General features: G+C 30.1%; 1 protein-coding gene across 1 annotated transcript in view; it reads left to right on the top strand.

Moving 5' to 3' along the window:
- Positions 1 to 13865, top strand: part of LOC145755675 (uncharacterized) — a 64433-nt gene that overhangs the window by 34389 nt on the left and 16179 nt on the right. Inside the window, exons 128-190 of the mRNA XM_082571927.1 lie at positions 7 to 60; positions 236 to 328; positions 401 to 567; positions 644 to 782; positions 860 to 919; positions 1011 to 1174; positions 1244 to 1388; positions 1564 to 1656; positions 1729 to 1895; positions 1972 to 2110; positions 2188 to 2247; positions 2338 to 2501; positions 2571 to 2715; positions 2891 to 2983; positions 3056 to 3222; positions 3299 to 3437; positions 3515 to 3574; positions 3666 to 3829; positions 3899 to 4043; positions 4219 to 4311; positions 4384 to 4550; positions 4627 to 4765; positions 4843 to 4902; positions 4994 to 5157; positions 5227 to 5371; positions 5547 to 5639; positions 5712 to 5878; positions 5955 to 6093; positions 6171 to 6230; positions 6322 to 6485; positions 6555 to 6699; positions 6875 to 6967; positions 7040 to 7206; positions 7283 to 7421; positions 7499 to 7558; positions 7650 to 7813; positions 7883 to 8027; positions 8203 to 8295; positions 8368 to 8534; positions 8611 to 8749; positions 8827 to 8886; positions 8978 to 9141; positions 9211 to 9355; positions 9531 to 9623; positions 9696 to 9862; positions 9939 to 10077; positions 10155 to 10214; positions 10306 to 10469; positions 10539 to 10683; positions 10859 to 10951; positions 11024 to 11190; positions 11267 to 11405; positions 11483 to 11542; positions 11634 to 11797; positions 11867 to 12011; positions 12187 to 12279; positions 12352 to 12518; positions 12595 to 12733; positions 12811 to 12870; positions 12961 to 13124; positions 13194 to 13338; positions 13514 to 13606; positions 13679 to 13845. Coding sequence (XP_082428053.1) covers positions 7 to 60; positions 236 to 328; positions 401 to 567; positions 644 to 782; positions 860 to 919; positions 1011 to 1174; positions 1244 to 1388; positions 1564 to 1656; positions 1729 to 1895; positions 1972 to 2110; positions 2188 to 2247; positions 2338 to 2501; positions 2571 to 2715; positions 2891 to 2983; positions 3056 to 3222; positions 3299 to 3437; positions 3515 to 3574; positions 3666 to 3829; positions 3899 to 4043; positions 4219 to 4311; positions 4384 to 4550; positions 4627 to 4765; positions 4843 to 4902; positions 4994 to 5157; positions 5227 to 5371; positions 5547 to 5639; positions 5712 to 5878; positions 5955 to 6093; positions 6171 to 6230; positions 6322 to 6485; positions 6555 to 6699; positions 6875 to 6967; positions 7040 to 7206; positions 7283 to 7421; positions 7499 to 7558; positions 7650 to 7813; positions 7883 to 8027; positions 8203 to 8295; positions 8368 to 8534; positions 8611 to 8749; positions 8827 to 8886; positions 8978 to 9141; positions 9211 to 9355; positions 9531 to 9623; positions 9696 to 9862; positions 9939 to 10077; positions 10155 to 10214; positions 10306 to 10469; positions 10539 to 10683; positions 10859 to 10951; positions 11024 to 11190; positions 11267 to 11405; positions 11483 to 11542; positions 11634 to 11797; positions 11867 to 12011; positions 12187 to 12279; positions 12352 to 12518; positions 12595 to 12733; positions 12811 to 12870; positions 12961 to 13124; positions 13194 to 13338; positions 13514 to 13606; positions 13679 to 13845 — 7994 coding nt within the window. The remainder of the gene's footprint in view (positions 1 to 6; positions 61 to 235; positions 329 to 400; positions 568 to 643; positions 783 to 859; positions 920 to 1010; positions 1175 to 1243; positions 1389 to 1563; positions 1657 to 1728; positions 1896 to 1971; positions 2111 to 2187; positions 2248 to 2337; positions 2502 to 2570; positions 2716 to 2890; positions 2984 to 3055; positions 3223 to 3298; positions 3438 to 3514; positions 3575 to 3665; positions 3830 to 3898; positions 4044 to 4218; positions 4312 to 4383; positions 4551 to 4626; positions 4766 to 4842; positions 4903 to 4993; positions 5158 to 5226; positions 5372 to 5546; positions 5640 to 5711; positions 5879 to 5954; positions 6094 to 6170; positions 6231 to 6321; positions 6486 to 6554; positions 6700 to 6874; positions 6968 to 7039; positions 7207 to 7282; positions 7422 to 7498; positions 7559 to 7649; positions 7814 to 7882; positions 8028 to 8202; positions 8296 to 8367; positions 8535 to 8610; positions 8750 to 8826; positions 8887 to 8977; positions 9142 to 9210; positions 9356 to 9530; positions 9624 to 9695; positions 9863 to 9938; positions 10078 to 10154; positions 10215 to 10305; positions 10470 to 10538; positions 10684 to 10858; positions 10952 to 11023; positions 11191 to 11266; positions 11406 to 11482; positions 11543 to 11633; positions 11798 to 11866; positions 12012 to 12186; positions 12280 to 12351; positions 12519 to 12594; positions 12734 to 12810; positions 12871 to 12960; positions 13125 to 13193; positions 13339 to 13513; positions 13607 to 13678; positions 13846 to 13865) is intronic.

Genomic DNA, 13865 nt, shown 5'->3' with positions numbered 1-13865 from the left:
AGGGAGGTCCTTGGGGTAATGAAGTTTATCAAATATTGAATTCTTCATCATTGGCAACAGGTAAAATTTCTTTTGTTAAACGTAGGTTAGTCAAATTGTTATAACATAATTATTAATATTTATCTGATAGGTTTTTGGTAAAAAACAATTAAAGTAAATAAAACATTTTTACAATAAAAGTGCTTTTGTTTTGTGATGAATAAAACAACATATTTTGATATTTAATACTTTGAAGGTCCATCTGCTTATGTTGGTGAAGTAATAACTGGAGATATTGAAGTCCCATTTAATACATCAGCTGGAATTCCAGCAACTACAGAATGGAAACGTAATTTTAATTTATATATATTGAAGAAAAATTTAAAATATTTATGCTTTGCTAATTAAATCTAATTTTTAGTCATGTACAGTCCAATGGGTTGTTATAAAGACACACGTAATAGAGCAATACCTACTTTGGAAGGCGAATCTCCACTTTTAAATGGTCCTTATCAATCAAGAACTGATGCTATTCTTAAATGTGCTGCAGCAGCAAATAACAATGGTTATGCAGTATTTGCAGTCCAGGTATTTAACTGTTTAAAGTCATAATGAAATGTTTTTGTTTAAAAAAGGTATATATATTTACAAACCTTAAACATAGAATGGTGGCTGGTGTGCAAGTTCCAGAAATGCTGCGTCAACCTTTGACAAATATGGTAAATCTACTTCCTGTAAACCTGATGGAAAAGGAGGTCCATGGGGCAATGCAGTTTATCAGATTCAAAATGCCACAAATATAGGTAACATATAATAATAAATTAATATTTATTTATGTGGCTTTGGTTATATTTTAAACATTTTAATGATTTAATTATAGGTGGAAGTAGAATTATTCGTGGTGGAACTAATGGCACAGATGCTTCCGATCCAATTTTAGGTAATGTTCATTTTACATAAACAAATAATGAAACTACTTTAAAATCTTGTGTTTAAAATATGTAGCATTTAATAGTTTTGTTTGTGTTTAGTTCAATATGGAAAACTGGGATGTTGGGAAGATAAGTTGGATAGAGCAATACCTAGTTTAACATATCCTTCCATATTAAATGGAAATTATGCAACCAGAAAACGAGCTTTCAAGAAATGTCTTAAAGCTGCATACTTAAGCAACTTTACAGTATTTGCTCTTCAGGTCTGTTTAAGAAAAGTGTTTGTTACTTATTGCTTTTTGTATATATTAACTCAAGTTTATTAAAATTAGAATGGAGGAAACTGTCGCTCATCTGCAGATGCACAATTAACATATAAGAAATATGGACCATCTGATGCTTGCTTGCCAAATGGAAAGGGAGGTCCTTGGGGTAATGAAGTTTATCAAATATTGAATTCTTCATCATTGGCAACAGGTAAAATTTCTTTTGTTAAACGTAGGTTAGTCAAATTGTTATAACATAATTATTAATATTTATCTGATAGGTTTTTGGTGAAAAACAATTAAAGTAAATAAAACATTTTTACTATAAAAGTGCTTTTGTTTTGTGATGAATAAAACTACATATTTTGATATTTAATACTTTGTAGGTCCATCTGCTTATGTTGGTGAAGTAATAACTGGAGATATTGAAGTCCCATTTAATACATCAGCTGGAATTCCAGCAACTACAGAATGGAAACGTAATTTTAATTTATATATATTGAAGAAAAATTTAAAATATTTATGCTTTGCTAATTAAATCTAATTTTTAGTCATGTACAGTCCAATGGGTTGTTATAAAGACACACGTAATAGAGCAATACCTACTTTGGAAGGCGAATCTCCACTTTTAAATGGTCCTTATCAATCAAGAACTGATGCTATTCTTAAATGTGCTGCAGCAGCAAATAACAATGGTTATGCAGTATTTGCAGTCCAGGTATTTAACTGTTTAAAGTCATAATGAAATGTTTCCGTTTAAAAAAGGTATATATATTTACAAACCTTAAACATAGAATGGTGGCTGGTGTGCAAGTTCCAGAAATGCTGCGTCAACCTTTGACAAATATGGTAAATCTACTTCCTGTAAACCTGATGGAAAAGGAGGTCCATGGGGCAATGCAGTTTATCAGATTCAAAATGCCACAAATATAGGTAACATATAATAATAAATTAATATTTATTTATGTGGCTTTGGTTATATTTTAAACATTTTAATGATTTAATTATAGGTGGAAGTAGAATTATTCGTGGTGGAACTAATGGCACAGATGCTTCCGATCCAATTTTAGGTAATGTTCATTTTACATAAACAAATAATGAAACTACTTCAAATTTTGTGTTTAAAATATGCAGCATTTAATAGTTTTGTTTGTGTTTAGTTCAATATGGAAAACTGGGATGTTGGGAAGATAAGTTGGATAGAGCAATACCTAGTTTAACATATCCTTCCATATTAAATGGAAATTATGCAACCAGAAAACGAGCTTTCAAGAAATGTCTTAAAGCTGCATACTTAAGCAACTTTACAGTATTTGCTCTTCAGGTCTGTTTAAGAAAAGTGTTTGTTACTTATTGCTTTTTGTATATATTAACTCAAGTTTATTAAAATTAGAATGGAGGAAACTGTCGCTCATCTGCAGATGCACAATTAACATATAAGAAATATGGACCATCTGATGCTTGCTTGCCAAATGGAAAGGGAGGTCCTTGGGGTAATGAAGTTTATCAAATATTGAATTCTTCATCATTGGCAACAGGTAAAATTTTTTTTGTTAAACGTAGGTTAGTCAAATTGTTATAACATAATTATTAATATTTATCTGATAGGTTTTTGGTGAAAAACAATTAAAGTAAATAAAACATTTTTACTATAAAAGTGCTTTTGTTTTGTGATGAATAAAACAACATATTTTGATATTTAATACTTTGAAGGTCCATCTGCTTATGTTGGTGAAGTAATAACTGGAGATATTGAAGTCCCATTTAATACATCAGCTGGAATTCCAGCAACTACAGAATGGAAACGTAATTTTAATTTATATATATTGAAGAAAAATTTAAAATATTTATGCTTTGCTAATTAAATCTAATTTTTAGTCATGTACAGTCCAATGGGTTGTTATAAAGACACACGTAATAGAGCAATACCTACTTTGGAAGGCGAATCTCCACTTTTAAATGGTCCTTATCAATCAAGAACTGATGCTATTCTTAAATGTGCTGCAGCAGCAAATAACAATGGTTATGCAGTATTTGCAGTCCAGGTATTTAACTGTTTAAAGTCATAATGAAATGTTTTCGTTTAAAAAAGGTATATATATTTACAAACCTTAAACATAGAATGGTGGCTGGTGTGCAAGTTCCAGAAATGCTGCGTCAACCTTTGACAAATATGGTAAATCTACTTCCTGTAAACCTGATGGAAAAGGAGGTCCATGGGGCAATGCAGTTTATCAGATTCAAAATGCCACAAATATAGGTAACATATAATAATAAATTAATATTTATTTATGTGGCTTTGGTTATATTTTAAACATTTTAATGATTTAATTATAGGTGGAAGTAGAATTATTCGTGGTGGAACTAATGGCACAGATGCTTCCGATCCAATTTTAGGTAATGTTCATTTTACATAAACAAATAATGAAACTACTTTAAAATTTTGTGTTTAAAATATGTAGCATTTAATAGTTTTGTTTGTGTTTAGTTCAATATGGAAAACTGGGATGTTGGGAAGATAAGTTGGATAGAGCAATACCTAGTTTAACATATCCTTCCATATTAAATGGAAATTATGCAACCAGAAAACGAGCTTTCAAGAAATGTCTTAAAGCTGCATACTTAAGCAACTTTACAGTATTTGCTCTTCAGGTCTGTTTAAGAAAAGTGTTTGTTACTTATTGCTTTTTGTATATATTAACTCAAGTTTATTAAAATTAGAATGGAGGAAACTGTCGCTCATCTGCAGATGCACAATTAACATATAAGAAATATGGACCATCTGATGCTTGCTTGCCAAATGGAAAGGGAGGTCCTTGGGGTAATGAAGTTTATCAAATATTGAATTCTTCATCATTGGCAACAGGTAAAATTTCTTTTGTTAAACGTAGGTTAGTCAAATTGTTATAACATAATTATTAATATTTATCTGATAGGTTTTTGGTGAAAAACAATTAAAGTAAATAAAACATTTTTACTATAAAAGTGCTTTTGTTTTGTGATGAATAAAACTACATATTTTGATATTTAATACTTTGTAGGTCCATCTGATTATGTTGGTGAAGTAATAACTGGAGATATTGAAGTCCCATTTAATACATCAGCTGGAATTCCAGCAACTACAGAATGGAAACGTAATTTAAATTTATATATATTGAAGAAAAATTTAAAATATTTATGCTTTGCTAATTAAATCTAATTTTTAGTCATGTACAGTCCAATGGGTTGTTATAAAGACACACGTAATAGAGCAATACCTACTTTGGAAGGCGAATCTCCACTTTTAAATGGTCCTTATCAATCAAGAACTGATGCTATTCTTAAATGTGCTGCAGCAGCAAATAACAATGGTTATGCAGTATTTGCAGTCCAGGTATTTAACTGTTTAAAGTCATAATGAAATGTTTCAGTTTAAAAAAGGTATATATATTTACAAACCTTAAACATAGAATGGTGGCTGGTGTGCAAGTTCCAGAAATGCTGCGTCAACCTTTGACAAATATGGTAAATCTACTTCCTGTAAACCTGATGGAAAAGGAGGTCCATGGGGCAATGCAGTTTATCAGATTCAAAATGCCACAAATATAGGTAACATATAATAATAAATTAATATTTATTTATGTGGCTTTGGTTATATTTTAAACATTTTAATGATTTAATTATAGGTGGAAGTAGAATTTTTCGTGGTGGAACTAATGGCACAGATGCTTCCGATCCAATTTTAGGTAATGTTCATTTTACATAAACAAATAATGAAACTACTTTAAAATTTTGTGTTTAAAATATGTAGCATTTAATAGTTTTGTTTGTGTTTAGTTCAATATGGAAAACTGGGATGTTGGGAAGATAAGTTGGATAGAGCAATACCTAGTTTAACATATCCTTCCATATTAAATGGAAATTATGCAACCAGAAAACGAGCTTTCAAGAAATGTCTTAAAGCTGCATACTTAAGCAACTTTACAGTATTTGCTCTTCAGGTCTGTTTAAGAAAAGTGTTTGTTACTTATTGCTTTTTGTATATATTAACTCAAGTTTATTAAAATTAGAATGGAGGAAACTGTCGCTCATCTGCAGATGCACAATTAACATATAAGAAATATGGACCATCTGATGCTTGCTTGCCAAATGGAAAGGGAGGTCCTTGGGGTAATGAAGTTTATCAAATATTGAATTCTTCATCATTGGCAACAGGTAAAATTTCTTTTGTTAAACGTAGGTTAGTCAAATTGTTATAACATAATTATTAATATTTATCTGATAGGTTTTTGGTGAAAAACAATTAAAGTAAATAAAACATTTTTACTATAAAAGTGCTTTTGTTTTGTGATGAATAAAACTACATATTTTGATATTTAATACTTTGTAGGTCCATCTGCTTATGTTGGTGAAGTAATAACTGGAGATATTGAAGTCCCATTTAATACATCAGCTGGAATTCCAGCAACTACAGAATGGAAACGTAATTTTAATTTATATATATTGAAGAAAAATTTAAAATATTTATGCTTTGCTAATTAAATCTAATTTTTAGTCATGTACAGTCCAATGGGTTGTTATAAAGACACACGTAATAGAGCAATACCTACTTTGGAAGGCGAATCTCCACTTTTAAATGGTCCTTATCAATCAAGAACTGATGCTATTCTTAAATGTGCTGCAGCAGCAAATAACAATGGTTATGCAGTATTTGCAGTCCAGGTATTTAACTGTTTAAAGTCATAATGAAATGTTTCCGTTTAAAAAAGGTATATATATTTACAAACCTTAAACATAGAATGGTGGCTGGTGTGCAAGTTCCAGAAATGCTGCGTCAACCTTTGACAAATATGGTAAATCTACTTCCTGTAAACCTGATGGAAAAGGAGGTCCATGGGGCAATGCAGTTTATCAGATTCAAAATGCCACAAATATAGGTAACATATAATAATAAATTAATATTTATTTATGTGGCTTTGGTTATATTTTAAACATTTTAATGATTTAATTATAGGTGGAAGTAGAATTATTCGTGGTGGAACTAATGGCACAGATGCTTCCGATCCAATTTTAGGTAATGTTCATTTTACATAAACAAATAATGAAACTACTTTAAAATTTTGTGTTTAAAATATGCAGCATTTAATAGTTTTGTTTGTGTTTAGTTCAATATGGAAAACTGGGATGTTGGGAAGATAAGTTGGATAGAGCAATACCTAGTTTAACATATCCTTCCATATTAAATGGAAATTATGCAAACAGAAAACGAGCTTTCAAGAAATGTCTTAAAGCTGCATACTTAAGCAACTTTACAGTATTTGCTCTTCAGGTCTGTTTAAGAAAAGTGTTTGTTACTTATTGCTTTTTGTATATATTAACTCAAGTTTATTAAAATTAGAATGGAGGAAACTGTCGCTCATCTGCAGATGCACAATTAACATATAAGAAATATGGACCATCTGATGCTTGCTTGCCAAATGGAAAGGGAGGTCCTTGGGGTAATGAAGTTTATCAAATATTGAATTCTTCATCATTGGCAACAGGTAAAATTTCTTTTGTTAAACGTAGGTTAGTCAAATTGTTATAACATAATTATTAATATTTATCTGATAGGTTTTTGGTAAAAAACAATTAAAGTAAATAAAACATTTTTACAATAAAAGTGCTTTTGTTTTGTGATGAATAAAACAACATATTTTGATATTTAATACTTTGTAGGTCCATCTGCTTATGTTGGTGAAGTAATAACTGGAGATATTGAAGTCCCATTTAATACATCAGCTGGAATTCCAGCAACTACAGAATGGAAACGTAATTTTAATTTATATATATTGAAGAAAAATTTAAAATATTTATGCTTTGCTAATTAAATCTAATTTTTAGTCATGTACAGTCCAATGGGTTGTTATAAAGACACACGTAATAGAGCAATACCTACTTTGGAAGGCGAATCTCCACTTTTAAATGGTCCTTATCAATCAAGAACTGATGCTATTCTTAAATGTGCTGCAGCAGCAAATAACAATGGTTATGCAGTATTTGCAGTCCAGGTATTTAACTGTTTAAAGTCATAATGAAATGTTTCCGTTTAAAAAAGGTATATATATTTACAAACCTTAAACATAGAATGGTGGCTGGTGTGCAAGTTCCAGAAATGCTGCGTCAACCTTTGACAAATATGGTAAATCTACTTCCTGTAAACCTGATGGAAAAGGAGGTCCATGGGGCAATGCAGTTTATCAGATTCAAAATGCCACAAATATAGGTAACATATAATAATAAATTAATATTTATTTATGTGGCTTTGGTTATATTTTAAACATTTTAATGATTTAATTATAGGTGGAAGTAGAATTATTCGTGGTGGAACTAATGGCACAGATGCTTCCGATCCAATTTTAGGTAATGTTTATTTTACATAAACAAATAATGAAACTACTTTAAAATTTTGTGTTTAAAATATGTAGCATTTAATAGTTTTGTTTGTGTTTAGTTCAATATGGAAAACTGGGATGTTGGGAAGATAAGTTGGATAGAGCAATACCTAGTTTAACATATCCTTCCATATTAAATGGAAATTATGCAACCAGAAAACGAGCTTTCAAGAAATGTCTTAAAGCTGCATACTTAAGCAACTTTACAGTATTTGCTCTTCAGGTCTGTTTAAGAAAAGTGTTTGTTACTTATTGCTTTTTGTATATATTAACTCAAGTTTATTAAAATTAGAATGGAGGAAACTGTCGCTCATCTGCAGATGCACAATTAACATATAAGAAATATGGACCATCTGATGCTTGCTTGCCAAATGGAAAGGGAGGTCCTTGGGGTAATGAAGTTTATCAAATATTGAATTCTTCATCATTGGCAACAGGTAAAATTTCTTTTGTTAAACGTAGGTTAGTCAAATTGTTATAACATAATTATTAATATTTATCTGATAGGTTTTTGGTAAAAAACAATTAAAGTAAATAAAACATTTTTACAATAAAAGTGCTTTTGTTTTGTGATGAATAAAACAACATATTTTGATATTTAATACTTTGTAGGTCCATCTGCTTATGTTGGTGAAGTAATAACTGGAGATATTGAAGTCCCATTTAATACATCAGCTGGAATTCCAGCAACTACAGAATGGAAACGTAATTTTAATTTATATATATTGAAGAAAAATTTAAAATATTTATGCTTTGCTAATTAAATCTAATTTTTAGTCATGTACAGTCCAATGGGTTGTTATAAAGACACACGTAATAGAGCAATACCTACTTTGGAAGGCGAATCTCCACTTTTAAATGGTCCTTATCAATCAAGAACTGATGCTATTCTTAAATGTGCTGCAGCAGCAAATAACAATGGTTATGCAGTATTTGCAGTCCAGGTATTTAACTGTTTAAAGTCATAATGAAATGTTTCCGTTTAAAAAAGGTATATATATTTACAAACCTTAAACATAGAATGGTGGCTGGTGTGCAAGTTCCAGAAATGCTGCGTCAACCTTTGACAAATATGGTAAATCTACTTCCTGTAAACCTGATGGAAAAGGAGGTCCATGGGGCAATGCAGTTTATCAGATTCAAAATGCCACAAATATAGGTAACATATAATAATAAATTAATATTTATTTATGTGGCTTTGGTTATATTTTAAACATTTTAATGATTTAATTATAGGTGGAAGTAGAATTATTCGTGGTGGAACTAATGGCACAGATGCTTCCGATCCAATTTTAGGTAATGTTCATTTTACATAAACAAATAATGAAACTACTTTAAAATTTTGTGTTTAAAATATGTAGCATTTAATAGTTTTGTTTGTGTTTAGTTCAATATGGAAAACTGGGATGTTGGGAAGATAAGTTGGATAGAGCAATACCTAGTTTAACATATCCTTCCATATTAAATGGAAATTATGCAACCAGAAAACGAGCTTTCAAGAAATGTCTTAAAGCTGCATACTTAAGCAACTTTACAGTATTTGCTCTTCAGGTCTGTTTAAGAAAAGTGTTTGTTACTTATTGCTTTTTGTATATATTAACTCAAGTTTATTAAAATTAGAATGGAGGAAACTGTCGCTCATCTGCAGATGCACAATTAACATATAAGAAATATGGACCATCTGATGCTTGCTTGCCAAATGGAAAGGGAGGTCCTTGGGGTAATGAAGTTTATCAAATATTGAATTCTTCATCATTGGCAACAGGTAAAATTTCTTTTGTTAAACGTAGGTTAGTCAAATTGTTATAACATAATTATTAATATTTATCTGATAGGTTTTTGGTGAAAAACAATTAAAGTAAATAAAACATTTTTACTATAAAAGTGCTTTTGTTTTGTGATGAATAAAACTACATATTTTGATATTTAATACTTTGTAGGTCCATCTGATTATGTTGGTGAAGTAATAACTGGAGATATTGAAGTCCCATTTAATACATCAGCTGGAATTCCAGCAACTACAGAATGGAAACGTAATTTTAATTTATATATATTGAAGAAAAATTTAAAATATTTATGCTTTGCTAATTAAATCTAATTTTTAGTCATGTACAGTCCAATGGGTTGTTATAAAGACACACGTAATAGAGCAATACCTACTTTGGAAGGCGAATCTCCACTTTTAAATGGTCCTTATCAATCAAGAACTGATGCTATTCTTAAATGTGCTGCAGCAGCAAATAACAATGGTTATGCAGTATTTGCAGTCCAGGTATTTAACTGTTTAAAGTCATAATGAAATGTTTCAGTTTAAAAAAGGTATATATATTTACAAACCTTAAACATAGAATGGTGGCTGGTGTGCAAGTTCCAGAAATGCTGCGTCAACCTTTGACAAATATGGTAAATCTACTTCCTGTAAACCTGATGGAAAAGGAGGTCCATGGGGCAATGCAGTTTATCAGATTCAAAATGCCACAAATATAGGTAACATATAATAATAAATTAATATTTATTTATGTGGCTTTGGTTATATTTTAAACATTTTAATGATTTAATTATAGGTGGAAGTAGAATTTTTCGTGGTGGAACTAATGGCACAGATGCTTCCGATCCAATTTTAGGTAATGTTCATTTTACATAAACAAATAATGAAACTACTTTAAAATTTTGTGTTTAAAATATGTAGCATTTAATAGTTTTGTTTGTGTTTAGTTCAATATCGAAAACTGGGATGTTGGGAAGATAAGTTGGATAGAGCAATACCTAGTTTAACATATCCTTCCATATTAAATGGAAATTATGCAACCAGAAAACGAGCTTTCAAGAAATGTCTTAAAGCTGCATACTTAAGCAACTTTACAGTATTTGCTCTTCAGGTCTGTTTAAGAAAAGTGTTTGTTACTTATTGCTTTTTGTATATATTAACTCAAGTTTATTAAAATTAGAATGGAGGAAACTGTCGCTCATCTGCAGATGCACAATTAACATATAAGAAATATGGACCATCTGATGCTTGCTTGCCAAATGGAAAGGGAGGTCCTTGGGGTAATGAAGTTTATCAAATATTGAATTCTTCATCATTGGCAACAGGTAAAATTTCTTTTGTTAAACGTAGGTTAGTCAAATTGTTATAACATAATTATTAATATTTATCTGATAGGTTTTTGGTAAAAAACAATTAAAGTAAATAAAACATTTTTACAATAAAAGTGCTTTTGTTTTGTGATGAATAAAACAACATATTTTGATATTTAATACTTTGTAGGTCCATCTGCTTATGTTGGTGAAGTAATAACTGGAGATATTGAAGTCCCATTTAATACATCAGCTGGAATTCCAGCAACTACAGAATGGAAACGTAATTTTAATTTATATATATTGAAGAAAAATTTAAAATATTTATGCTTTGCTAATTAAATCTAATTTTTAGTCATGTACAGTCCAATGGGTTGTTATAAAGACACACGTAATAGAGCAATACCTACTTTGGAAGGCGAATCTCCACTTTTAAATGGTCCTTATCAATCAAGAACTGATGCTATTCTTAAATGTGCTGCAGCAGCAAATAACAATGGTTATGCAGTATTTGCAGTCCAGGTATTTAACTGTTTAAAGTCATAATGAAATGTTTCCGTTTAAAAAAGGTATATATATTTACAAACCTTAAACATAGAATGGTGGCTGGTGTGCAAGTTCCAGAAATGCTGCGTCAACCTTTGACAAATATGGTAAATCTACTTCCTGTAAACCTGATGGAAAAGGAGGTCCATGGGGCAATGCAGTTTATCAGATTCAAAATGCCACAAATATAGGTAACATATAATAATAAATTAATATTTATTTATGTGGCTTTGGTTATATTTTAAACATTTTAATGATTTAATTATAGGTGGAAGTAGAATTATTCGTGGTGGAACTAATGGCACAGATGCTTCCGATCCAATTTTAGGTAATGTTCATTTTACATAAACAAATAATGAAACTACTTTAAAATCTTGTGTTTAAAATATGTAGCATTTAATAGTTTTGTTTGTGTTTAGTTCAATATGGAAAACTGGGATGTTGGGAAGATAAGTTGGATAGAGCAATACCTAGTTTAACATATCCTTCCATATTAAATGGAAATTATGCAACCAGAAAACGAGCTTTCAAGAAATGTCTTAAAGCTGCATACTTAAGCAACTTTACAGTATTTGCTCTTCAGGTCTGTTTAAGAAAAGTGTTTGTTACTTATTGCTTTTTGTATATATTAACTCAAGTTTATTAAAATTAGAATGGAGGAAACTGTCGCTCATCTGCAGATGCACAATTAACATATAAGAAATATGGACCATCTGATGCTTGCTTGCCAAATGGAAAGGGAGGTCCTTGGGGTAATGAAGTTTATCAAATATTGAATTCTTCATCATTGGCAACAGGTAAAATTTCTTTTGTTAAACGTAGGTTAGTCAAATTGTTATAACATAATTATTAATATTTATCTGATAGGTTTTTGGTGAAAAACAATTAAAGTAAATAAAACATTTTTACTATAAAAGTGCTTTTGTTTTGTGATGAATAAAACTACATATTTTGATATTTAATACTTTGTAGGTCCATCTGCTTATGTTGGTGAAGTAATAACTGGAGATATTGAAGTCCCATTTAATACATCAGCTGGAATTCCAGCAACTACAAAATGGAAACGTAATTTTAATTTATACATATTGAAGAAATATTTAAAATATTTATGCTTTGCTAATTAAATCTAATTTTTAGTCATGTACAGTCCAATGGGTTGTTATAAAGACACACGTAATAGAGCAATACCTACTTTGGAAGGCGAATCTCCACTTTTAAATGGTCCTTATCAATCAAGAACTGATGCTATTCTTAAATGTGCTGCAGCAGCAAATAACAATGGTTATGCAGTATTTGCAGTCCAGGTATTTAACTGTTTAAAGTCATAATGAAATGTTTCCGTTTAAAAAAGGTATATATATTTACAAACCTTAAACATAGAATGGTGGCTGGTGTGCAAGTTCCAGAAATGCTGCGTCAACCTTTGACAAATATGGTAAATCTACTTCCTGTAAACCTGATGGAAAAGGAGGTCCATGGGGCAATGCAGTTTATCAGATTCAAAATGCCACAAATATAGGTAACATATAATAATAAATTAATATTTATTTATGTGGCTTTGGTTATATTTTAAACATTTTAATGATTTAATTATAGGTGGAAGTAGAATTATTCGTGGTGGAACTAATGGCACAGATGCTTCCGATCCAATTTTAGGTAATGTTCATTTTACATAAACAAATAATGAAACTACTTCAAATTTTGTGTTTAAAATATGCAGCATTTAATAGTTTTGTTTGTGTTTAGTTCAATATGGAAAACTGGGATGTTGGGAAGATAAGTTGGATAGAGCAATACCTAGTTTAACATATCCTTCCATATTAAATGGAAATTATGCAACCAGAAAACGAGCTTTCAAGAAATGTCTTAAAGCTGCATACTTAAGCAACTTTACAGTATTTGCTCTTCAGGTCTGTTTAAGAAAAGTGTTTGTTACTTATTGCTTTTTGTATATATTAACTCAAGTTTATTAAAATTAGAATGGAGGAAACTGTCGCTCATCTGCAGATGCACAATTAACATATAAGAAATATGGACCATCTGATGCTTGCTTGCCAAATGGAAAGGGAGGTCCTTGGGGTAATGAAGTTTATCAAATATTGAATTCTTCATCATTGGCAACAGGTAAAATTTTTTTTGTTAAACGTAGGTTAGTCAAATTGTTATAACATAATTATTAATATTTATCTGATAGGTTTTTGGTGAAAAACAATTAAAGTAAATAAAACATTTTTACTATAAAAGTGCTTTTGTTTTGTGATGAATAAAACAACATATTTTGATATTTAATACTTTGAAGGTCCATCTGCTTATGTTGGTGAAGTAATAACTGGAGATATTGAAGTCCCATTTAATACATCAGCTGGAATTCCAGCAACTACAGAATGGAAACGTAATTTTAATTTATATATATTGAAGAAAAATTTAAAATATTTATGCTTTGCTAATTAAATCTAATTTTTAGTCATGTACAGTCCAATGGGTTGTTATAAAGACACACGTAATAGAGCAATACCTACTTTGGAAGGCGAATCTCCACTTTTAAATGGTCCTTATCAATCAAGAACTGATGCTATTCTTAAATGTGCTGCAGCAGCAAATAACAATGGTTATGCAGTATTTGCAGTCCAGGTATTTAACTGTTTAAAGTC

The sequence above is a fragment of the Corella eumyota genome, chromosome 6, assembly GCF_963082875.1.
Source record: "Corella eumyota chromosome 6, kaCorEumy4.1, whole genome shotgun sequence".
Lineage (NCBI taxonomy): Eukaryota > Metazoa > Chordata > Ascidiacea > Phlebobranchia > Corellidae > Corella > Corella eumyota.
This window is presented reverse-complemented; position numbering and strand designations above follow the sequence as displayed.